The sequence below is a fragment of the Aricia agestis genome, chromosome 11 (genome assembly GCF_905147365.1).
Source record: "Aricia agestis chromosome 11, ilAriAges1.1, whole genome shotgun sequence".
Taxonomy (NCBI): Eukaryota; Metazoa; Arthropoda; class Insecta; order Lepidoptera; family Lycaenidae; genus Aricia; species Aricia agestis.
The window spans coordinates 1,282,033-1,309,505 of record NC_056416.1 but is presented as its reverse complement, the minus strand read 5'-3'; the positions used below and the strand labels follow the sequence as shown (position 1 = coordinate 1,309,505).

At 36.3% G+C, this 27,473-nt stretch overlaps 1 protein-coding gene across 1 annotated transcript in view; it reads left to right on the top strand.

Moving 5' to 3' along the window:
• The first annotated feature begins 766 nt into the window (after positions 1-766).
• LOC121731774 (TNF receptor-associated factor 4) overlaps positions 767-27,473 on the top strand; it is a 78,035-nt gene continuing 51,328 nt past the window's right edge. Inside the window, exons 1-2 of the mRNA XM_042121388.1 lie at positions 767-907; positions 14,656-14,707. Coding sequence (XP_041977322.1) covers positions 873-907; positions 14,656-14,707 — 87 coding nt within the window. The 5' untranslated portion in view covers positions 767-872. The remainder of the gene's footprint in view (positions 908-14,655; positions 14,708-27,473) is intronic.

Sequence of the window (27,473 nt, the reverse complement as noted above, 5' to 3'; positions counted from 1 at the left end):
ATATTCACAAATAACAATTCACACATTATAATGAACGCGTGGAAAATGAATATTGTTATTTCGCCTTTCGACAATTAACCGTGGCCTTTGGAGGTTCAAAGCACGTTGAACTCGGGATGTAACGTTTGTTTTGTTAGACCTTACATAAATCTTAAAAGTTATATAAGGTAGGGTTAGGTTTATATCTTTGTTATGCCCTTATTTTTGGCATGTTACTGCACACATAAACAAAAATTGTGCGGTTTGAAGTTTCCCAAAATATTTAACACTCGTGGAAATGCTTGTGAATGTTTCAGCCTTTGCCGAAAAACACATTATAATATTGCGTAGAGGTATAAAATTGTTTAAAAGAAGTGCCATATAAAATAATTATGTAAACGTTAATTGCAGTAAATGATGCAATTAACGATCAATAACATCTAATCCATTAATTAGAAATTTATTATTTTTTGTCATTCATGATTTCATTTATTAGGTACGTATAATAAGTTATAATGGCAAATTGATATAATATTATAGAAAAAAATTCCGTGTTCTAAACCGCTACAGTACGGTACTTAATTTGTTTTTAAGTACTCGATTACTTTGAATTCTTTAATATTTGCAAATTATCTCGCTAAGATTCCAGTTAATCTTTCGATCAGTTGTCAGACAACAAAGGTTCCCTGGTTAACCAGACGTGGGTGTGAGGTTCTAACCCACCTGTTACAAGCTGAATAATTACACGGCATTGTTTGTCACCGTTCAGAAGTCTCGCGACCGTCGCTCGACCACCACGCGCGCGCCATCTTTGTTTTTAAAAATTTGACGTTTATACTTTTTTATTTTTAAATTTCGAAGGCCTGGGATTTTTGTGTACCGTGACTTTTGAGATGACCCCCGTTGGACTTCTGTTCAAAGTGAACAGGTGAGTGAATTAGCATGCGGGTGATGTACCTACTAGGGATGATGTCCTTATTCATGAGAGGTTGTTAACTCTTAGCTGGAGCGATAAACCCGCATGTTAAATACTGCATAATACTGTAAGAAAAATAATTTTAATTGTTGAAAAACTTAAGTCTCAAATTCTAATGAAGTCTAAAAATGCGTAATTTTTTTTAACACTCGAATAAAAATTATAGGCAATGTTTAATCAAGTATATGTACGTATCACTATGTATAATTATCGGTCCTTTATAAATTTTTCACTGTTTTTACTGACAACGCAGTAGCGTTTTAACTAAAACTCGATTTCTACTAAACTCCTAATTTTAAAGAAACCCTTATGTCTTCTATGGAACCCCTGGGTACAGCGAAACCCTTCAAGAATTCTCTAGAGGCCATCACTGACCACACCTCTGATGGGAACATCATTACATCCTATTCCCATCGAAGGATGATTTAAATTTTACATGTATTTAAATTAGCTTAGCTTAGCCAATACATTGCATTAGCTCACTTGTTGCTATTTACATATCGAAGAAACTCTTAGCAATAATTTTATTGACAGTAGAAAAGCTACTTTAATCTTTAACTTTATAATAATTAATGTACTTAAATTAAGAAATTTAAACTACCCTCGAAATTTTTTAGCAGCGATCGAATCGATGATGATGGATTATGGCTAGGAATACTAACTAGATCATGTCAGCTTTCAAACAAAATAATCGGCCAAGTGCGAGTCAGACTCTCGACTCGCGCACGAAGTGTTCCGTACAGAGCAAAAATAGGCTAAAATTGTGTTTTTTGTATGGGAGCCCCCTTTAAATTTTTGTTTTATTTTAAAATTATTATTAAATATTAAAGTACATATATAACAAAAGAATGTGTGAAAAATTCAAGTACCTACCTATTGCCATTATTGATATAGAGCGAAAAAGGCCAAAAATCACGTTTGTTGTATGGGAGCCCCCCTTAAATATTAATTTTATTTTGTTTTCAGTATTTGTTGTTATAGCGCAACAGATAGACACAATCTGTGAAAATTTCAGAAGTCTAGCTATAGCGGTTCTTGATATACAGCCTGGAGACAGACAGACGGACAGACAGACAACGAAGTCTTAGTAATAGGGTCCCGTTTTTACCCTTTGGGTACGGAGCCCTAAAAACTATATCAAAATTAGTCCACCTGTTTTGGATGCTGCATTGTATCAGATAGACATACAGATTACAGATATAATTATAATTTTATAACGAAGCCCATTCGATGCGAACAAACTTTTTCTCTAAAATGTTTCTGTCTAAAAAAGTGTAATTAAAACATATCTATTATAAAACTTTGTGTATTTTATAGTTACAAGTGTAACATACCAGTACTCGTATTATATAGTTGACGATATGGTTATTTACATATACGATACTGTGAGAACCGATATGTCGGAAGTGTAAACAGGTTCGGCGGTGGATCCCATTTCCGACGATCTAACGGTCGCGGTGTGCCCGCGCCTTAATGATATGTAGTAGATCTACTTGATCATAGTAAAAACTATTACAATCTCACCATAGTATAAATACAGTAAACCAGCTGTTCTCAAAGTTTTTTGGTGGTGAAACCTTTATAAAAAGTGTCATTTGCACTGACATTTCTAAAAAACAATCATTAAGTGTCGCTTGCGGAGCCCCTACAAGGTCAAGGAGTACACTTTGAGAATGTCTGCAGTAGACTATATTCAAACTAGAACGCTTTAAAATTCAGCGTTAATAGACCTACCTAATTTACAGTAGCGAAACAATGTGTAAGTCGCACTCGCGTTAAACTTGTCCTTGAATTGAGCGAGTATTTGAGTTCAAAGAAACGCTTAAGTAGCACTACTGTATGATAATTATACTGTGGCACTGAGGAGACAAACATAGGTCGAGAAGAGCGTTGACTACCGTATATTTGCTATAATAATAATAGCTCACTAGATTGCAAAATTCACTTACCATCAGCTGAATCTTATGTCGTTTGTGTATACATCTTGTACAAAATATAATAAATAATAATGTTTAAGCTCAAGGCTTAAGTCATTTCAAGTTCGTTAACCCACAATATAAAACTGAAAAGTGTCGACTTTTTCGCGCAACTAATATTATTCGCATCCGTGGGAATAAAGTCTTCAGATGGAGATGTTAAAGATATGGGATTTTATATGTTAATTTTATTAGTATTAAGTTGATCATGATATGAATGCTAGTATATACTAATTATAAACAGGAAAAGTTTGTTTGCATCGAAAATGCTCCGAAACTACTGCTATTTTTGAAACGTAAGCCACGAGGAACGGCATGGGATACTTTTTATCACAGAAAAAGGCACGGTTCCCATGCACAATCTACTAATGTAATGTAATAATTAAAATTATAAAAAATATTTTTTTAACAAATAATTTGCTTAAAAATATTTTTTTCATACATTAGACTTAAACGCGCTACATTGTTTTATTGTAAAATTTTAAATTATAATATTATAAATGTGAATGTGCGTTTGTCCGTCTATCTATATGTTATTTTAAATTATTTTAAAATTATTTTGATCAAATTAAATCAGTCTTCCCTTGACCGCGACCGCTGAATAGCTAAAAGGCTGGAAATACTTAAGAAAAAATCTAGAGATAAAAATATTTTGAAATAATTAATGTTGATATACATACGAGTATAATATTATTTACAGTAAATTACTTAGGATACGATATTCTTCGGACTTACAGAAAACTGAGGTGAAAGTTAACTCTTATGGTGATTTTCAGATCTTCCGATCACGGCCGACAAAAATTCAAATTAAATGCTACTTTACGTGTCTAAACACATAAGAGCCATGCCTTGGCACGAATGGGCCGGATCGACCGGATAAATACCACGTTCTCACAGAAAACCAGCGTGAAACAGCGCTTGCGCTGTGTTTCGCCGAATGAGTGAGTTTACCGGAGGCCCAATCCCCTACCCTATTCCCTTCCCTTTCCTACCCTCCCCTATTCCCTTCCCTACCCTCCGTTATTTCCCTCCCCTTCCCATCCATACCCTCCCCTATTAATCTATTCCCCCTTAAAAGGCCGGCAACGCACCTGCAGCTCTTCTGATGTTGCGAGTGTCTATGGGCGACGGAAGTTGCTTTCCATCAGGTGACCCGTTTGCTCCCTTATTTCGTAAAAAAAAAAAACATGGTCTAAACACACCATGCCGAAGTTACGCGGCTGAAGTTCTCCATGATTACGACAGCTATTTCAAACGCATATTATACGTGGGAGAGCCATGCTTCGGCACGAATGGGCCGGCTCGACCGGATAAATACCACGTTCTCACAGAAAACCGACGTGAAACAGCGCTTGCGCTGTGTTTCGCCGAATGAGTGAGTTTACCGGAGGCCCAATCCCCTAACCCCTACCCTATTCCCTTCCCTACCCTCAACTATTCCCTTCCCTTTCCTTCCCTACCCTCCCCTATTACCCTATTCCCTCTTAAAAGGCCGGCAACGCACTTGCAGCTCTTCTGATGCTGCGAGTGTCCATGGGCGACGGAAGTTGCTTTCCATCAGGTGACCCGTTTGCTCCTTTGCCCCCTTATTTCATAAAAAAAATAATAATTTAACGCGACGTAATTTCGGCAAGGTGTGTCATCGGAATTTAAAATACATTGCATGCATTTTAAATTACCGATGATGGCGTATTCATGCGGAACTTCGGCCGCGTTTTTTTCAGCCTATAAGTGTGTTTAGAGGTTAGACACTACGACCTAGGTTACATTTTTACCGACATTGGTGCAGCGACCCATGCCATCGCTACTTTGAAGTAGCGTAGAGCAAAATGATTTTATTTGAATAAATAAGTTTCTTTAGCCTATATCATAAAGTGGCATTTTAATTGAATTTATGTTGGTCGCGGTCACTTGCGACAAAGATTGAAAAGTTACCTTAAGGCATCCATTACACGCTCATGCAAGCGACAGTCAATTCCGTCAATCATCAATTATGTTTGACTGATGGTGACTGATGGACTGACGAATAGTATTAGACGGTCACTCAATAATTCTCTTCAGTTTTATGCCAGTCAAAGCCAAAATTTTAAATTTTTTTCCTAGATGTGACAACACTCGCTCAAAATTCGTAACTCATGAAGCAAAAATCAAGATATCCAAATTTTCATCAATCAACTTCATGTAACCGTCTTTCACGCTCTTACACGGTATAAGGTTATCCATCAGTTACAGCCATGACTGTGGTAAAACTGACAGCAAACCTACCGTGTAATGGATGCCTAACAGACAGTAGACGTGAACATGACTGGAACCAAAGTTTCCGCCGATGTTGAATGTGGTAGAAAATTTATTCAATAATTCGCGAAAAAACGAGAAAAATGTTGCTTCTACATTGTAGTAATTTTGTATGCGCTCTATATTTTTACAGGAATGCTGGTTTTCAAGTATTCTGACTAATTGTAAATACGTTATTACTAGGAAAATGGGTGGATAGGAATGTAAATTAAGTTGAGATTTAATTTATGGAATCTGGAGAATCTTGAGTCGTAACAGTTATAAGATCAAAAATTATACTTTGTCTAGACGTAAAAGGTTAGCTAAGTATGAAAGGTTAGCTAGTTATAAGATTAATCTTAAAGTTAGAAGTTAAGAATGCTGGTGCACCCTAACTTGACTACATACTTAAACCTAGATCTCAAAATCTATAAGGTCTAGAAAACTGTTTTTTACACAAGTAACTTCAGTTCATGAAGATTAAATGTTCAAGACGAAAACACGACTACTGAAAAAATGCTCGATAGTTTATTTTTTTACAAAAAACCTTGTTTTAGACACATTTTTGCTTGGATCTTCGAAGTTTGCTGTCTTTTCTATAATATATTTTAATATCTAAAAAGGCATTGATAAAACCTAAATTTGCTGAAAATACTTTTTTCAAAATCATTATAGTTCGTCTTTTATTCATAGTAAAACTAACTTGGCGATGATTCCGCGTCGTCCTTGTTCACCTGGCATATGAAAGACGGGCGTGAGTGTGAAGAGAGAAGGACGATGTTTGATTGTATGGTTTAGTAGCGCTCTTAAATACGTGTTTAGGGACAATTTTATTTGCTATTTACACGAAAATCCTACACGTATGTTCATTTTTTTCATATAAAAATCTACTCTATATCCGCGCCAAATTAACCCTTCAGTAAGTGCCAAAATCTTTGCAAAAATGTAGGGTACGTGGTTTGCAAAAAAAAATGGCACCCGGCCTACCCCTTTTTGTACAAATAATGTAATAACCTTACATCTAATCCATATTTTAGGTTTGTGTGAAAAATATTATAATATATGTTAAATTTTCTATCTATCAAGCCATCATAATATAGTATTTAGTCAGATGTGATATTTGTCTCACCACTGTAAACTTTGAAATCTATGTTTCTAACTATTTCGCAACAAATATATTAATACATTATTATAATCTCAATAACACAGAGCTATACAAACTGTTTATGTAAACAATTCTTTGAAATAACTTAACTTGTTATCAATAAACAGATAAGAGATAAGAGTAATAAAAACCGGTTTTGGTATTATACACAAGCAAACTTCGTCCTTATTGCTATACAAATAAAGTTCAAAATGGCCGCGGCCGGCAAAAAGCCGTTATAAATAGGTAATTTTTATCTTGATTATTTTACTAAAACGATACTATTATATACTATTACTAGGATCTAAATCGTTTTGTACACGATAATATACGCTTTTAACGTCAATTATTTACAAAAATATTACACAAATCGCGTTCAAATCCCATAAATAAAAACCAAATTTTCTCGTGTAAACTAGAAGTTATTACGATGTAAGTATTTCTTTCAAATGATTATCTAAAACTATTTATAAATTATAATCAAGAAATTAAACTATTTTACTACTTACATTCGTTAAATCCATCAATAATATCAAACAAACAACACAACATGGCAGAACACACACGAAAAATTCACGATTTTCAAATGACTGACAAATATTCGTCGACCACAGATTGTATAATATTTTGCATTCATAATGTGGCAAATTTATCGTAGATCATAACTAACCAAACTTCTTCATACAAAAGTAGTCTCTAAGTCGACGAAATACGTAATTCAATCGAACGAAAGAGCGCGGCCACATCCGGCCGCTTGGGTGTAGACGGAATGGCTGCAGTATAATCTGTGGCGGCCGGATCCGGCCGCTTGGGGATTAAAAGGTTAAAATTGATGCTGTAGTTTCAAAGAGATTAGCTAATACAACGGGATTAACGTTGCGTTTAGGTATTGTATATTACTAGATGACATTTGCAACTCTGTTGAACCGAAGTTCACTCAAAATCCTCAAAAATACTTGTTCAACAATAACTGTTATCCTATTTCCTTTCCCCTCTTTCAAACTTTTCTTTCTCGTCTCTTGACTGTACTGGCTTATCAGCTTATCACTTATCAAGTATACTAGTGATGTGGCCCCGTTCGTGCCGAATGTATGTCAATAAGATGCGCGCGCGCACGCCCGTTTGTTTGCCACTTATGTCAATTATTCATTATTGACATTGTAGCGATAATCGCGAAAAAAGAAGAAAGTAGATGCTGCCGTTCAAGTGATCTAGAAATATCTGGAAAATATTCCAACGTTTTATTTCCTTGTTCCTTTTATGTACATTGTAAGACTTCATAACAAAAATCACACCTTCTCTTTCATATTTCTATGGAAAATGAGAGAGATAAATTTTCGTTTCACCTGCGATTATAGTTTAAGCTAGACTGACATGTGTCAGTGCTTTTATCAGTTGAGGTGTTCGTGAACAAATAAATAATATGCTTTAATTTTTGGCATCTCTTAATTAAAAGTAGACGCCAAAAAAACTTTTCCCTCGGTAGCAATATATTTTCCCACCTTACCTATTTTCGTTTTTTACTGGAAAATCCCTCGAAACTAGACAAACTCGGTTATACCGGTAGTTCAATTGGTGCCTGCAGCAACATGCGATCTATAATTAATTTCCATAGATCAATTAAACTAAAGTAGGCGATCTTGACGATTTGATTCAGTTACGCCCGTGACTTTGTTCATTAGTAAGATAATATAATATCATTGTTTATTAGCAAGCAGAGAATTTTAAATTAATGATTTATTCGAAAAAATATCTCATGTGTGAGTTGTGACTCTCCACAAAATATGAACTTGGCCATTATAATTATTTTTTATGAAATAAGGGGGCAAACGAGCAAACGGATGATGGAAAGCAACTTGCGTCGCCCATGGACACTCGCAGCATCAGAAGAGCTGCAGGTGCGTTGCCAGCCTTTTGAGAGGGAATAGGGTAATAGGGGAGGGTAGGGATGGGAAGGGAAGGGAATAGAGTAGGAAACTGGGCCTCCGGTAAACTCACTCACTCGGCGAAACATAGCGCAAGCGCTGTTTCGTGCCGGTTTTCTGTGAGAACGTGGTATTTCTCCGGTCGAGCCGGCCCATTCGCGCTTCGCATGGCTCCCACGTTAAATTTATTAATAATTGCATGGGAAAATGACGTCGGTATTTCTTTTTAGTTTTACACTCTAATTTCAGTGCCGCTAGATTGACATTGAACTCTATACAAGGAGTCTATACAATTTAAAGTTAATTCACTTACATTTGGCACAGCCTGTACATAATGTCTTTTTCGAATATTTCAATTACTTTTCTGTCTTTTTAGACTACGAATTTACAGTAAATATTTTTTACTGTAAATTCGACGATTTACGAATTTACAGTAAATTATACGTGGGAGAGCCATGCTTCGGCACGAATGGGCCGGCTCGACCGGATAAATACCACGTTCTCACAGAAAACCGGCGTGAAACAGCGCTTGCGCTATGTTTCGCCGAGTGAGTGAGTTTACCGGAGGCCCAATCCCCTACCCTATTCCCTTTCCTACCCTCCCCTATTCCCTTCCCTTCCCTACCCTCCCCTATTACCCTATTCCCTCTCAAAAGGCCGGCAACGCACATGCAGCTGTTCTGATGCTGCGAGTGTCCATGGGCAACGGAAGTTGCTTTCCATCAGGTGACCCGTTTGCTCGTTTGCCCCCTTATTTCATTAAAAAAAAAATAAGTAAATTACCCATAGTTAAAGTGTACTAGTTTCACATGTAGTATTGGTCTGTTACCTCCACTTCGATATAGTATCTGTGTGCGGTTTCGCGGTTGATTAAATTACAAGTATAATGCTACGATACTAGTCGTCACACCCGACTACACACGCACATAAACTGATCATAAACACAACTAATATAACCTTTTAACCAATGAGTTTCTAAAATACTAGAGTAGCAATGTCTTACAAAAGATTCTCAGAAATGCGTAACCACTTTTTTGTTCAAAAGACAATGTCAAGTCATATATTCGTTATGTCATTAGGTATGTGAGATATGCCTGCAGGCATCTTCGAAGAGTGGCAACGCGTTGCTACCGTAAACTTCCAATCTAGTTACGTAAGTAACATAGAATATCATTGCTTTTAACCGACAACGTCACAGCTAAAAAGTAAAAAACCAAAGTTTGGATCAGATGCTAGGTATGTATAATGTAACCCAGAGTTCAAAATTAACTGTCCTAGACCTGTCTACCGTGTAAAATGTTTAGTAAACCTGTTCAGTAGTTTTTGCCCGGAAAAGTAAATAGAAACACATAGCTACGCACAAACTTTCGCCTCATATTAGTGCTTTAACTTTTACTGATGTATATAAACTTTTTCCCTAAAACGAACGTTTTTATCAGGCGCACAACAAAATATTATAATTTTGTTGCTATAAATGCAGAACTTGTTATAGTAAATCAGTATTCACAGTGAACTGTGAAGATGTAACAGAATTCGGCCATTTCCGTTTCCACGATAATGTTTGATTTGAGAGTTTCGCTTGCTTTAAAAAAAAACACTTTCACTATTTTACATTGCACTTTTATTACTTTTTTCTATGACAGATACATTATACATACATACAGAACAGTCCAGTAAGAACCGTGAATTCATCTCAATATGTATACAATGTGCACTATTTACAGAACAGTCCAGCAAGAAACGTGAATTTTACTTAAAAATTGAAAAAAAAATGTAGCCCATTTAAAAAAAAAATGAAAAACATGTTCAATGTATTTTCCTTATTTTTGAAGATTTGGGCAGTTTTTATAACCAGAAAAAATAACTTTCAGACTTTTTAAACAAAAACAAGTTAAACATGCCTTGAATTTTTGTAACTGTTAAAAACCTAATACATATAGTTACTTTAGAGGTAATATAGTACATATATTATGTACTATACTATTATACTCATATTTTTCTTTATTAATAGAGAGTTTTTCTTTTATTAATGCATGGACATTAAATTGCTAGTAACCACGTAATGTTATTATGTTAACATTACATTATAATGGTCATATTATGTTAATAGTATTGTGTGTGCTTAACCGATTAATGTGCTATTATTATAACACGGAACTCTAATAATATGATGTATTGCCATTTGCCATAATATTAAAATTTATCGAAGAATTTCATCTTACCCTGTATATGAGGTCGTTGGCGCTACATTATAAAAGTATCATAATAAATAATTTTTAAGCCATTTTAAGACTATTTCTTTCTCTAGAAAGTAGATAACGCGTCTTATTTCCAAATACATAAGATTTTAGATTCTAGCTCTATTTTTGTTCTACCTACCACGACTACCTTGGGTAACTAATCGGTAAACTTTAATTCTAAATCTATATTGTTTCTCTTTTTTACAAAATAAGGGTGCAAACGAGCAAATGGATCATCTGATGGAAAGCAACTACCGTCGTCCACACTCGCAACATCAGAAGAGCTGCAGGTGCGTTGCCGGCTTTGCGTTTCTACGAGAAATGCCCGACATTATGAATTTGTCAAAACGATAGTATGAAAACTAACTCTATAAGCGCTGCTTCTTTTACCGACAATTCTATACTTTATAAGTAAGGGTAAAGGGACACATACTCCGTTGGTCCTTTACCGGGACTCAAAGTATCTTCATACCAAATTTCAGCCAAATCGGTTTGGGCGTGAAGAGGTAACAGGCAGACAGACAGACATTATTAATATACACTTTCGCATTTTTAATATATTAGTATGGACAAATATTCAAATAAGTGCTTTATTCTATTCGATACCAATAATTATTATATTAATAAACTACAATACATTATCGGAAAGTCATAAATCTATCGTTTACGACAAACGCTCGAGTGGACAAAGAGCAAAAACCGCATATGTGGAGCAAAAACAGCCTATCTCCAACTTTCCGCATTACACGCTAATTACAAGAAATTAATCGCAGTTTTGTTCAGATCATCTCGTTACTTATTTCATGTTGAAAATATTAGCTACATTATAATTAGTGGTCCTCTATTTAGTTATTAATAACTGATATTAAACCTAATGGCGACTCATAAGTTCTAATTAATATGTAATACTCATAATAGATACCCATCAATCAATCAATCAATCAATCATTTATTTGCATTAAAAGTGGTACATACTAACTTCACGCTTGAATCGCTGAAATCTGAATCGCATTTGCTGAAATGTTGCATGCAGAATGCAGATACTTGTTGTCCTTGGTGTTGTTGATGTCCGGGAAATGACATAAGATAGTTTATGTTGGCAAAATGTACGGCTCCATCGCGAAAAACGAATTCTAGCACAATAGCGTTGCGGGCGACATCTATACTCCACTGGGGCTAACTTGTCGCTAGCGGTCATTGACTCCCTATCAAAAACTTGTCATTTTCCATATAAACCGCGATTGACAATGAAGTGTCAGATATTGTCAATCGGAAATATGGAAAATGACAAGTTTTTGACAGGGAGTCAATAACCGCTAGCGACAAGTTAGCCCGAGAGGAGTGTAGTCGTTCTAATCAAATACTTAAGAGGCCGGGTGCCATCGAAATTCTCATACATACGTAACACCAAAATCATTTTCTCATACGATAATATTTAACATGTTTGAGTTATTTTTCAGCTCAAAATAGTAATTACCTAGGTTCCAGCACAAAAATTTACTACAAAATATTAAAATACTAAAAATATTTTTTAGAGTAAATATTTGTGCAGGAACCTAGGTAATTACTATTTTAAGCTGAAAAATAACTCAAACATGATAAATATTTTCGTATGAGAAAATGATTTTGGTATTACGTATGTAAGACCATTTCCATGGCACCCGGCCTCTTAATAAGAGAAGTTCAAGATAAATTCATATCGTTGTGGAACTCCTGTTCTAGGTTTCTTACGGGCTTATCTAGCGTCTTCTTATTAGAAATGACCTGTCTATTCTTCACCTGGCAAATGATATGACTAACGGCTAAAACATAGCATTGTCAGCTGCTGATATGGTTAGGGTTGCCATGCATCCGGAAAAACCGGACAAAGTTTAATTAGTATTAGTTAGTAAACCAGCTAGTGTAAAAACAAAATTATACATACCTAAGTTATGATGCCCCCTCACTAGATACGAATAACAACAACTATTCCGTTACTTATAAAGAACTAAAAAGTTAAGCAATAGACGTGTTTTTTCTGACATTTGGGTTTGCCTTTGTTTTGACATTGTAATGTATTTGTAAATATTTTTATAAATAATCTAGTACAAGTAATATTTTGTGGGATGATAGGTACTTATATCCAAATGTTGGGCCAAGATGGCTGGTATTTAGTATTTACCCTGTTACGACTTTTTTGTTGACCTGAGTAGTGGCAAGTGGCAACCCTAGTCTTGTTCTACTAGCAGCTTATCAATTTCCTTGACTACTTACAGGCAACAGCTTATCGCTAATACGATTGTAATGAATATTTAATTATTATTATTATTAAATTAACACTTAACAGTGTTGCATAACGTTATTTAATATTAATTAATTGTTGCCAATTTCTGTCAAGCAGGTTTATATCGCGCAGGGTTCGTTTTTTTTTGCGATAAAATACAAAATTTCTAATACAAATTCCGATAAACTCTGCAGAATCTCTACAAAAATAAATCAAAATTTGTTCAGCGTCTAAAGCAGGGGTTCCCAAACTTATTTTGCCTACTGCCCAGGCCCCCTTTGTGAACAAATTATGTTGCAGCGCCCCCCATTGTTTAAATTTAATTGCATTTAGATGAAATGAAATTACAAATCACCCCCCAAGCCTCTACACAACGCCCCCCTTTTTTCTGGGTCCCACCCGCCCTGCCTTCAGCGCCCACAAGGGGGCGTTATCGCCCACTTTGGGAAAGGCTGGTCTAAAGAGAGAAGAGGTTTTTACTTCTTTCCACTGCAGACATAACTACAGACACTATAATTTTTTTTAAATGAAATAAGGGGCAAACGAGCAAACGGGTCACCTGATGGAAAGCAACTTCCGTCGCCCATGGACACTCGCAGCATCAGAAGAGCTGCAGGTGCGTTGCCGGCCTTTTAAGAGGGAATAGGGTAATAGGGGAGGGTAGGGATGGGAAGGGAAGGGAATAGGGTAGGGGATTGGCCCTCCGGTAAACTCACTCACTCGGCGAAACACAGCGCAAGAGCTGTTTCACGCTGGTTTTCTGTGAGAGCGTGCTATTTCTCCGGTCGAGCCGACCCATTCATGCCGAAGCATGAGTCTCCCACGTCTAAATGCATATTATATTTATAATGCATATTTAATAATTAGTGTACAGATTACTTATAGAATTGATTTATATTTCAAAAAAATGTGTAAGTAGATAGCATAGAGATTATATTAAAAGAAAACCTGTCCATGTGTTCAAATAAAATGTTTGTATGCACTGACCATTAAGTTTATAACCCCAGTGTTTGTATGTGAGTTTGTAATATCCGTGAACCGTGAATACTATAATATGTACCAAATTATAATAATTTTATATTGTAAAGGTTAATAACCTTTAATTTGACATAATAACAAGTGTGATCTCAATCTCACAACAATGGAGGGAAAACAATGTGATTAAACAATTATGTTTATCAACTTATTAAATCACAATTTGACACTTTAAGTTATTGTTATAAATTATAGTAATTATTACACTATTATAAGATATAAGTAATATTAAGATACAACAATTAGGTTGGGTTGCACCAGAGGCCTGGTAAAAGTTAAAGTTACAGTTATGGTTATACTGGCTGGTGCAACAAGGTTATAAATGAAAGTGGACGGGGGCGCTGCTGGTAAAGGAGAACTGTCAAAAACGGCGTTTTTGTATGATGACAGCGTTAGTTCCTTTTTTCGCCGCGTGCATAAACCTTGTCGAGCTCTATGGTTATGGTTAAATATGGCGTATTGATGGCGTCCATTTTTAATTTTAACCAACGATTTGACATTTTGCATTGTAGTTAAAGTTAGAGTTAAAGTTAGTTGGTGCAACCCAACCTTTAGTATAACTTGTAATATTGTTAATTGTTTTATTATAATAATTCTTATAAATAGGTCACAGCTAGAAACCAGTGTATAGATTAGACATCGCTTAGATTGCTTAGTTTAGATCTAACTTAACTAAAACGTAAAAATTACAATCAATATGTGCTATCGTCTTTTGCTTGAAGAAGAAACCTAGAATCATAGTAGAATAGGTACTCCCTAAAAAGGAGTAATGTGAAAACCTGCGATAAAATAATTATTTTAATAAGTTGTTATTCTGTTAAAAACTATTTTTTCTTGTTTCAGCGAGGGTTTGTTCACGAGTCCCGTCAACGCCGCTCCACTCGACTACGCCAAGGTCGGTTACTTCTTTATAAATATAGCATTAAGTATTTCATATTTGTTTAAAAATTTTAGCAACATACAGTCGTCAGCTCGAAACTAAAATATTAATATTATTAACTTATGGTGATCACAGTGACCTCTAGCGGTGGCGCTGATAAAACCCGCTAGCACTTTGTTTATGGCCGCGCTGTAAAGAGTTGCGCTTAACTACCGCTAGATGGCGCTTGTCAGTCGCCTCGATTATTGTTGATTTGACTTCAGGAGTTTTATTGAGGTTTTACGAGCAGTAAATAACGTTTAAAACGCGACTTGAAAGCACAACGATAATTCGATTATATGTTTACATACGTAACACAGGAAATAGAAGTAGTTTACTTAGGCGGGTCGTTGCCGCAGTTTATTGGTGCGGATGATAGATTTAGGTGGTCCGACCGCGAATGCTCATTACTGAAAATACTTTATTGGCCCATAAAACTTTCACTTAAGGAATGATTTCTTGTTACAAACGGTTAAGGCAATCGCACACGTTAGGCAAGCATAACATTTTAAACTTTCGCGTTGCATTATAATTAAACTTTTTAATCGGGACTTAACGCGATTTATTTAAGTAGTAATGCTACTACGAGTACATACTTTTTCTCGACGTTTCGGCCGTGTTGCAACGGCCGTGGTCACGAGGGGACTGCAGGAGCGCGACGTCTTCGTTTGCACCGGGCGGTCGGTTCTACGACTACCCTCGAATTGTCCAATATTTGTGTTCCAATACACTGAAAGTGTATTGGAACACAATGTTACCTAAAAGTGTTACCTAAATATGTGTGGATAAAACCGCGTGATGACATAGCGTGTTCGAAGAGGATTCTAACGTCTGCGAGTTTTCGTTTGCTTAAACAACTTATACGGAACAATCACATTGAACTGAGTAGGGTGGTGAGTGAACTGTACACAGTGCATTTGGAATGCAGTAGGGTGTTGTCTACTGAAGATTTTGATAAATGTGATCGTGTAACGTTCCATCAAGCGTTGCGAACATACGAGTTATGTAAAGTGAGCCACGACCGCAAATTTAATAATTTGTGTACCCACCAACGTCGTGATAAGCCTCGGATACCCACTAGTGATGGGACTCTTAACTCTGTGTCAGACATTGAACGTGTGGTGATCAATTTGTCAGATGAAGTGCTGGATGACCCTACAAAAAGTATATTGGCCAAAGGAATGAATTACGCATTAACACCTCAGCGAATTCCTTACGAGGAAATAGTGTGTAGCGTGGAGCAGGCTATTTCACGTAATAAAGTTCCAACCGCGGATGCAGAAGTTATAAGGCAGGATATAGCGGTGATATTACGTAAGTCGAAGCTGCCAAAGAGTAACATAACTACAGAAGAGCGGCTAGCACTTAAACAGTTAAGAAACAACAATGACATCTTAGTGCTAAGGGCTGATAAAGGAAACGCTACTGTAGTTATGAGTACCGAAGAATATGTGCAGAAAATAAGGAGTTTGCTGTCTGACACAAATGTATACAAGCCAGTGTCATACAATCCAACGGCCAGAGTTACTCGGCGCATTCGAACTTTGATCCACGAAAACAAAGATGTCTTCACGGAGGACGAGTACAATTTTCTACACAAACCCAAACCTGTGCAACCCCCTAAGCTATATGGTCTGCCTAAAATTCACAAAAGGAACATTCCTCTGAGGCCCATTGTGAGTCAAATTGACTCTCCGACATACAACTTGGCTAAACATGTTGCTGGAGTGCTGCGACCATTAGTTGGGAAAACACCGTCTTTCGTGAAGGATTCGGTCCATTTCAGGGACATAGTGAAGAGTATAAGGTTGGAACCCGGAGATACCATGGTGAGTTTCGATGTTGAGTCACTTTTTACTAACGTTCCACTCAAGGATTGCATCGAGGTGATTAAAAACAAGCTGTGTGACCATGAGTTGCCTAAGGAATATATTGTTCTCATTGAACACTGTTTGGACGGTAATTACCTTCTCTTCAGAGATCAGTACTACCTCCAGATCGATGGCGTTGCAATGGGTAGCCCTCTGGCACCGATAATTGCAAATATCTGGATGGAGCACTTTGAAGACCTAGCTTTAGCTACTGGACCATGTACTGTGAAGCTTTGGAAGAGGTACGTTGATGATGTTTTTTGCATTATTAATGGAGGTCAACAGGAAATAGAACAGTATGTTAATTACCTTAACTCAATCCATCCAAAAATAAAGTTCACCTACGAGATGGAGAAAAACAGATGCCTCGCATTTTTGGATGTGGAGATCAAAATGAAGGAGGATGGTACATTATCCCACACTGTGTACAGAAAACCTACACACACTGACAGATATCTACACGCAGATTCTCATCATCATCCTCGGCATCTTCAATCTGTTATATCATCATTAACAAACAGAGCTCATAACCTTTGTGACCCTGAACATTTACCCAAGGAGCTAACACATGTTCAGGAGGTACTTAGACGTAACGGGTATAAGGTGTCGAGGGGATTGAGAAGACAGAAGGAGAAAACGAGGTATCCAGAGGTGAACCGTCAAGCAGCATTTTTACCATACATCAAAGGCGTAACGGACAAAATTGGAACAGAGCTGAGGAAATACTCCATTAAGACTGTGTATACTCCGTTACGTAAAATATCACAAGTACTTCGGTCACCAAAGGATTCCTTACCTTTCCAAACTCCTGGGGTTTATAAAATAGATTGTAGCTGTGGTAGTTCGTACATTGGCCAAACGAAACGGACTATTGGCGAAAGAGTGAAAGAGCACATAGCCGCAGTGAAAAATCGCCAGACAAATAAATCTGCGGTAGCAGAACATCTGCTTGATATGGGGACTAATCACTGGATGGAGCTACACGACCCTAAAATCCTCTCTACGGATCGTCATTACCACACGAGAGTAATACGTGAAGCAATTGAAATTAAAAAGTACAAAAATTTCAATCGTGAGGACGGATTTAAATTGTCGCCCGCCTGGAATCCAGTGATCAATAAGTGCAAACCGCGTGTGTCACCTCTGTCTATAAGTGTAAACCCGGATACAGTTAGTGTTGTGTGTCGCAGTGAACCTACTGACTTTCAGTGTATTGGAACACAAATATTGGACAATTCGAGGGTAGTCGTAGAACCGACCGCCCGGTGCAAACGAAGACGTCGCGCTCCTGCAGTCCCCTCGTGACCACGGCCGTTGCAACACGGCCGAAACGTCGAGAAAAAGTATGTACTCGTAGTAGCATTACTACTTAAATAAATCGCGTTAAGTCCCGATTAAAAAGTTTAGTTAGGCAAGCAGTTTTGTCCGGTAGCTTCTGAACTCTACATGAGATTTCTATTTGGAATGACTGCACTCGACGAAAATACAAATAAAAAATACAAACAAATAAAAAAGTTTCGCAGAGTAAATTGACGACAAATCCAACCACTGATTAGGACCACGCCATAATTAATTATATGATATATAGGTACATTTTATGTAATGCCCCATTTACGTGGAGGCCGATCGGCCTGCGGAAGGATTTGATCAGCCTCCTCGTATTTGGGGTCCTTTCGTAAGCGATCAGTTTTATTTTAGCATTAAAGACTCCGAAAAAAAAAAAAACAACAAATATTGGGTTTTTAGTCTCCTAACTTCCAGGACTTGGCCAGTTAAAAAATCTAGAAACATGATCAACATTGCTATGCAAGAACAGTTAGTCTTTCCACTCCTGCTTATAATTACCAATCATTAACCGAATATAGTTACTTACTTTGCAAATTGCAGTCCAGTTAGTCGACAAGCAAGATAATTCTCGATATGCAGACTCGAACGGAAATATAAACATTCCTTTACTAAAATCGTTCTCGATTTTTTGTTTTCATATAAATTGGTCATGTCGGTACAGGAAACGCTTATCGATCGCTATTAATGTCATCAATATGGTTGAGTATTATTGGCGAATCGCAATTTCTGTAAGACAAAGGCAAATAAGTACTAAACATTTACTTAGTCCATTGTCGATGGTGGTGGTGGAGAGTCTTACCGAAGGTACGAAATGACGATAGCCCGGACAAAATATCTATAAGTACAGTTTGATGAGGCCAATACGCGCCAAGTCTATAGAGATATTTTTTTTGGCAGGTAGCTTTTCCAACCTAGCATAAGACTGTCGCACCAAACTCCAAAGGCGAAACTCAAGTCTCAAACTCTCACAATATGCGTAAATGAGTCCTTTTTCAGTATTCAGATTGAGATTTTTCTTTTTTTCTTCCCAAAGAAATACACAATCACTGTTTTGCTATGTTCATTGTATCGGTTACATATTAAGGTCACCTTAGACGTAATTAAGACGAAGTCACACGCGTGTCTCACTCGTGAGTCGTGACTATTCGATAGCGTTAAATACGAAAATGATTCACGTACTTGTAAAGGTCGCTACGATATTGCCCGTTCACACGCACTGGCAAATCGAGATGAAAACTATTTGTCGGCAACATTCTTTTAAAGTTGGTTCATAACCTAGATGAGTTAGAAGTTGACAAGTCCTAGGTTCTTACAGCGTATTAACAGTCAAGGCTTACATAATACTTTGAAGTTGAAAGGAAAAAAACGTGTTTACAAAGGCTAAAAGCTTGAAAAACCTACAAAGTGGTAAAATCAGTAGTAATTACTCATTAGTATTAGTCTAGAGCTAAATTTTGCTTATTTACTTAATAATTTCATATCCTTTCCGCTAATTATTTCATATTACATTTCTGCAAAACAAAGCCTTACCACTAATTTACTTATCATACTCTATAGAGTCCTCTTTACTGAAATAGAATGAATAGCAAAGTACGCCACATATTAATATGTTAACCAAACCCACGACAGTTGCTCTAACAGTTGGTCCTTCGTGCCGGATCCACAATCCGCCACGGTTGGATCTGTTACGGTTGCGGCAAGGCCGTGATTATCCGTTAATTAATCGATAATCGTGAATCGCGATTGTTTTGGCACGCAGCGGTGTCAGTCACCCTGCGGCCTTGCAATGCCGTCTCGTTCTCGCAAACCGGTTGCCGTTTCTTTCTAGTTCTTGTATGTATAGATAGCCGTCTCTTTCTTGTTGTTTGCCAATAGACGCGTAGTTTTCACGCGCTGACGCTAGATGGCTAGATTTTTTGTAATGAGTGAAAGCCTGGATTTAAACAGAAACGTAGCGTGCCTTAGTGGGGCCCCATATAAAATTTGTTTCGGGGCCCTTAAGAAAGACTGCCTTTTTTACATTTCTCATATTTTGTAAATTTAATAAAAGAAATGGAAAGTTTCTATTAATTTTTGCTAAGGCACTTTGGGGGCCTTTGTGGTCCGGGGGCCCCGTATAATTGATACGGCATACCTATACGGCAGTAGCTACGCCCCTGGATTTAAAACAATGAATGAAAATAATAAACACATTGTGATTGGTGACATTCAAAGCCTATTTGGATTTAGAATACAACTTATTTTTATTATTTTATGGCAGACAATTCAATTAGTATGGAAACACGTGTATCTAATGTCTAAGCATCAACTCGTGAGAAACATTGAACAACGGGCAACGGCGGAATTAGTTACACCTCTTGGCTCACCGGAACATTGTTAAGATTAAAAAAATACTTACAGAGAAAAAATTTAAACTCCGGAGTGTGAAAAAAAAGTTTCGAAAGACGTTGTTTGTACTGAGCCATTCGTAAGCTTTTTGCTAACATAATATAGTAAAAACAATCGTGTAATTTTTCCATCAAGAAGGCTGTTTATACGTAATGGTACTGACTACTAATATTATTTTGATTAAAGTTTACTATAAGTAATATTTTTATAGACTTGAAACATTGTCAGGCTCCTCTCCCCTCTTGCTGTTCAAAATATTGCTATATGCTGAGGACTGTGTTAGCTTGAGAGCGTTAATTATAGTTAGAGCCATTAGATAGATTGTAGGGACTTAGCTTACTACTGCTGTACTAAAGCTCAGACTGTAAGTACAAATAAAAAAAAGCGGCCAAGTGCGAGTTGGACTCGCCCGTGAAGCGCAGTAATAAGGTTTATTTTAATGAAATTAAAAGGTTTTTGATTTATTTTTATATTTCAGTTGATTTAATGAAAATTAATTTAAGGTTTACCATTTATGACGTATAAAAAAACTACTTGCTAGATATCGTTCAAACCAATTTTCGTTGGTAGTTTTTATAGTAATGTACATCATATATTATTTTTAGACTTATCATGATACTTTAGAAGTTAGAGGGGGGGGGACACATTTTACCACTTTGGAAGAGTCTCTCTCGCAAACTATTCAGGTTAGAAAAAAAATGACATGAGAAACCTCAATATCATTTTTGGAGACCTATCCATAGATACCCCACACGTATAGGTTAGATGAAATTTTTTTTTGTTTCAGTTGTACCTATGGGAACCCCTAAAATTTCAAATAATTTTTCCATTTTTGTATCAAAATCTTAATGCGGTTTACAGACTACATCTACTTACCAATTTTCAATACTATAACTCTTATAGTTTCGGAGGAAAGTGGCTGTGACATACGGACGGACAGACAGACAGACAGACAGACATGACGAATCTATAAGGGTTCCGTTTTTTGCCATTTGGCTACGGAACCCTAAAAAGTACTCGCTCTGAGCCTAAAGGTGTCAATCTAGATTATATGGAACTTAAAAGCTTCTATTAAATAACACAATATTTCCGTTCTATACTTACAATAACAGCAGGTTATTTAATTTTGAAATTCACAAAATATAAAACTTGAGAGGTGTCATGGAGGATGGAACGAAGTTTTAAATTTCCCGCCAGTTGACGTCATCGCCACATCAACGCTCTCTGCCCTAAAATAAGTGTCGTTACAACTTTTTCCGTCTAGCCCCCTTTCGCAACGCGCGATAAGGAACTTCGTTCCAATAATGTTTTCAAATGTGGATGATAATAGCGACCTAGAACAACCTTGTAGTCAGCACAACAACAGTTCCCATTGAGTAGCCAGTGTGTTATTACATCGCTGATTAAATAGGTATGTCACATAGCTGATATACGTCAAGTTATGATATTATAGCAATGTTTTTAATGTCATAATATAGGAAGTAAATGTTTTCAAGTTTCGAGAATTTTACACGAAAAAAGTAAGCTCCTAAGTTGATGATTCACACACACATACGGATACAAAATTGTACCAGTTGTACTTGGTTTTTTACTTTTTTAATTTTTGGACTACAAAAATATTTTGCTTGAGTGATACACATTCTTTAAGATATCTGAGTAAGAAGTCATAGGAAAAAAAAAAAAACCGTTGTACCTATTGTGAGGAATTTGTTAAAACGCATCAGATAACATGCATTGTAGAAACTTGATATGGACTTACAGAAGACTTTACCATTCTTTAGAAAACATGATTTGGGCCCATCAACCCTTTTCTAGTTTAATGGCTAGGAAGGGCCTTTTAAAATGGTATAATTACGACGTAATAAAATACTTCTTATTCATAAACAAATAAATAGGGCAATGTGGCGTTGGGTTAAACTGGTTAAAGGGAAGTGCTTCCACAGAGTCTGGTTTAAAATAAATTTAATCCTTGGTTACATATAATAATAATAGATTATAATTTTATCTCTTTTGCTCTTCATATTATATGAATAATAATTTAATACTAATATTTTTTTGTAAAGTGTGTATTTCCGTCTAAGTATCTGTTATCTAGGCTTAAGTCGCTGAACCAATTTCCGATATCATATTAATTGATAGGTACATTTTAGTACTTTGTGTTTCGGGAAAGCACATAGAAATTATTTTGGAAAATATAAGCGCAACGAATTTGAAACGAAAAGTAAGGGTGAAGACTTAAATTAATCATAAGCTATGTCCACACTATGCGCTTTCATCTTCAATTTTCGTCACCTTCTTTCATTCAACTTTCGTTTTGGCGCATTCAATAATTGAATGCGTCAACGAACGCAACGCCAACTGTCAGTTTTAATAACAAAGCAAAAGTTTTGGATACGGCCAGAGGGCATGCGTCGCGGGCATGCCTCACGTTCGCTTTTGACTGCGCTATAATGCATGCCCTTGACGAACAGAAAAAGGCACGGTGTGGACAAAGCTATAAGAAGAAGACCAATAATTAATCTAAGGGTGAAGAATTAACAGACAAACATAAAATTTTATATATACTTATGCCTTATTAACTCGTGTTTCTTAAAGAAATAATTAAAACCAACTTATAAAAACACATTCCAAACAAATTAATTCCATCCAAAAGTCCCATGAAACATGCCAAGAATTTGACACGTCGTCAGTTCAAACAACGAAGGTTCATCTCGAGGGTTCAACTGGAGCATTAATTTGTTATGTATCTGAGATCTATGGGATCTGGGTCCCTATTGATAATAAAAACGGCCAAGTTCGAGTCGTACGAACACCGTTGGTTCCGTAAAGGCTAAAACATCGTTGTTTAGGAGCTTCCTATTATTTAATTAAAAACTTCGACTTAAGCGACATTATGAGCTTTTTTGGGATAAGTAAATTGTTTAACTTGTGCCAGGATTAGTCCTGATCAAAAATTCGTAGAGAGGGAAATAATGTATTTTATTGTACCGCGAGACGAAGTCATAAATTTCTTTGCGAAAATGTCATGCCTGCATTGCTGTAAAGTTTTTACATCTGCCAACACTCCGGCGTGTTTTTTACTTTTAGGCACAGAACCCTAAAAGGGCCTTCACAAACGTCGTCTTGAAGTTGGTTCTTTGTGTTGTGGGCATTTAGATTGGGGATTAGCTGACCTGGGGTCGATGGCCTCTGTTTAAAGGACCTTATTTCTAAATTCAACCCGGCGCACACTAAAGACACTAATATTATTGAAGGCGAAATTTAGTGAGTTTGTATGTTTGTTACTTCTTCACGTCTAAACAGCTAGAGCGATTTTAATAAAATTTTGTATGGAGTTAGTCGATAACCTGGATTTAACACATAGGTTACTTTTGCAGTGCGAAAATATCACAATTTATTTTCCATAATAAACCGCGTGTATTACCTCGGAGTATAGCTAGTTGAAAACAAAAACAAGATGATACACCTTGATAGAGAGATATATGGCTCAACGCTAATGCACCCTACTATTGACAAAAATGAAAAACTGTAAGATTGAATACTCAGAGCATGTTGAGTTTTGGTTTAAATAGTATTCTACTAAGACCCCAGCCATAATGCTTTCGCTAATTATCGTACTCTCGAAATCAAAAAGTTATCGTATCATATTTAAGAGCCCACCTGACTCTAAAAATCAAACATCGTCCTTCTCTCTTCACACTCATGCCCGTCTTTCATATGCCAGGTGAAAAAGGACGGCGCGGAATCATCGCCGATTTAGTTTTACTTGAATAAAAGACGAACTATAATGATTATGAAAAAAGTGTTTTGAGCAAATTTAGGTTTTATCAATACCTTTTTAGATATTAAAAAATATTAAAGAAAAGACAGCAAACTTCGAAGATCCAAGCAAAAATGTGTCTAAAACAAGGTTTTTTGTAAAAAATAAACTATCGAGCATTTTTTGAGTAATCGTGTTTTCGTCTTGAGCATTTAATCTTTATGAACTGAAGTTACTTGTGTCAAAAAATCAGTTTTCTAGACCTTACAGATTTTGAGATCTAGGTTAATGTATGTAGTCAAGTTAGGGTCATATGGGCTCTTAACACATAGGAATTAATGAATTACTTTAAATATCGAAACTTACACATTTTTATTTACATTTCTTTGATAGCGAAATTCGTTTGATTTCTTAATCAGTACCTAGTATTAGTAGTGGTAGGTCAACACGTAACATGAAAATATTTGATTCAAATTTACTCAGAAATAAAACATTTTTTATTAATTTTTTAAATGTACTCGTAAGGAAAGATGTAAATTGTAAGGTAAAAGATAGCTGAAAATAATCAAATTATAATATAAAATGTAATATTTATCAAGATGCCGAAACAATTTGGTAAACTCTCACGTCTATAGTGTGCGTGCCCTACTTAATATTAAACGATATGGGTTTCTATTTTAATGTAAATCCGTTTTAGACAACACGTGAGGGAACGCGGGATGGGCGTTATTAGATCTTTTGTTGTACACAATACTTTGACTACCTTTGTAAACAGAAGGTAGAAAAAACGCTTATGAAGCTTTTATATAATGAACATTGATAGGCCAAGAGATATTAAGAATGTCATTTAACATATTATTTTTATATAAAAAAAACTACGAAGTCCAGCCTGCCTAGCATACGAGAATGAGATAACTCATTCTCGAGATAATTAAAAACTACTCGTCTCATAATGTCAAAATCTCGACATTATCTCGACAAAACTCTATAAAAATGTGTTATTTCGATGATACGAGTAGATCTACGCGAGAAAAAATGTTTGTCATGCTAGGGTCAATATAGATGAAGCGACAAACCATCAAACATCGAGAAAACATGTAGAGTGAGATATCTCGTTGGCGTATGCTAGACAGGCTGATCAATAATTATTATAGATCAGGATAGACAAAACTGTCATCTTTAACGATCAAACTACTCAAACCGCTGAATTTAGTATGAATATATATTGAGTCCCGTGAAAAGTCATAATATAATAGATTTTAGGAATAAATTATGATGTTACGTGTGGTCAGTGGCCAACTAACATAGGCGATAAGATTTGATAAGATCAATAGTAGGACTTTCACACTAGTGCATAGTGTGACAGTCCCGGTGTCACGGTCGGTAAGATTTTATCACCTCTGCGATTAAAATATGATATAATTTGATAGACAGCAGAATTACTACAGCGTATAATAATATAATAGTGCTCTATACCAGCGGTCGGCAACCTTTTAACAGGCAAGGGCAACAGGGTGAGAAAACAAACTAAAGGCGGGCCGCAGGCCTCATACTGGTATTAACCCTCGAAGCTCAGTATACCTGTATACTAAACTTATTTCCCTTCATTATGTGTACGTAATGAAGGGAAATAAGTTTAGTGTTTGTTATAAAATGACACAAACAGCTACGTTCTTAAGAGGTAATTACTACTGGCAATATCAGAAAACACTGTTTTTGATACGCCATATAACTTTTTTATAACACATTCACGGGCCGCAAGTAAGACGTTCGCGGGCCGCGTGTTGCCGACCGCTGCTCTATACCAATAAGATAATTTAAATATAATCTAGCTCCTTACTATTAAAAAACGTTGCAGAAGTCATTTGACAGTGTCAATTAATTAATTAAAAAAACAAACAAGGACATTGTAGAATATTATATATTTGATACAGTCCCTTTTGCTAAACTTCTAAATACCCTGGAGAGGCTTGGTTTACGAGGAAATCAACTGTCCCTTATAGCTGACTACCTCACAAACCGTACACAGTGTACTAAGATTGGTAGCACTATGAGCTCAGACTTACCAGTTACATGCGGAATCCCACAAGGAAGTGTACTGGGACCTACCTTGTTTCTCTGCTACATTAATAACTTGTGTAAATTAAGATTACCAAACTGTATGATTACATGCTATGCCGATGATACTGCATTGACTTTTTATGGTAAAACATGGACTGATGTGTACAATAAGGCACAATTTGGGTTAGACATGGTTGGAAGATGGCTTGCAAATCACCAATTAACTCTTAATTCGTCAAAAACGAAATTCATTCCATTTGGTATAAAAAAATCCTCGCTGCCGCAAGAGCATAACTATTTTAAGCTTATTGTCCATAATTGTGTTCCCCAATCTGATTCACCGTGTGACTGTAGCCAAATCGAAAGGACAGAAAATATAAGATACCTGGGTGTGATTATAGATCACAAAATGAATTTTGCTGAACACATAAATAAATTGGCTATCAAAATTCGTCGTCTTACTTACATATTTAAGCGCCTCCGTTATGTAGCCAATAATAATTTGTTAAGATATGTGTATACAAGTCTCTGCCAATCTATAATAACTTATGGTATCACCGCATGGGGTGGTGCACCCAAAAGTCTCATGATAAATGTTGAAAGGGCGCAAAGGCTAATTCTAAAAATTTCCTTTTTCAAACCAATTTTAACTCCCACTAAAGAACTGTATGAGCTCTGTGATGTCCTTACAGTTCGGCAACTCTTTGTGCTCTACTCCATCATGTGTACACATAAGAATACTCCCTATGACCAGCATAATCCTGTACTTTCTGAAAGAAGGCATTATCGAATTTGTAATGTCCCATCAACTAACACATACTTTGCACGAAGATTTTCCTCTTATATAGGTAGAAAGCTATATAATATAGCAAATAAGAAATATAATATATATCCTTTACCTTGCAACAAAGTTAAATACATATTAGTAAAGTGGCTAAAATCGTTAAACTATGATGAGACCGAGAATCTCTTGGTAAGGACAGAGTAGGACTATTGGTATTGTAAGTGCAATTTCTGCTATCTTTGCACCCTAGCAGTAGTATAACTGATCCCAAGACTTCTGTCGTAGGGCTAGGGTGTTGTAGCATTTGGCATACTTCTTGTACATCAAAGACGACAAACTTTCACTTTGTCACAATGCCGTATTTAATTATACCCCAGTGCACCCCAGCAGTTTTTTTTTTCCAACTGATCCCAAGACATTAGTCGTAGGGCTGGGGTGTAGGGAGTTAACTTAATAGATATACTGAATAATAATAAAATAATAATAAACACACACACACACACACACACACACACACACACACACACACAC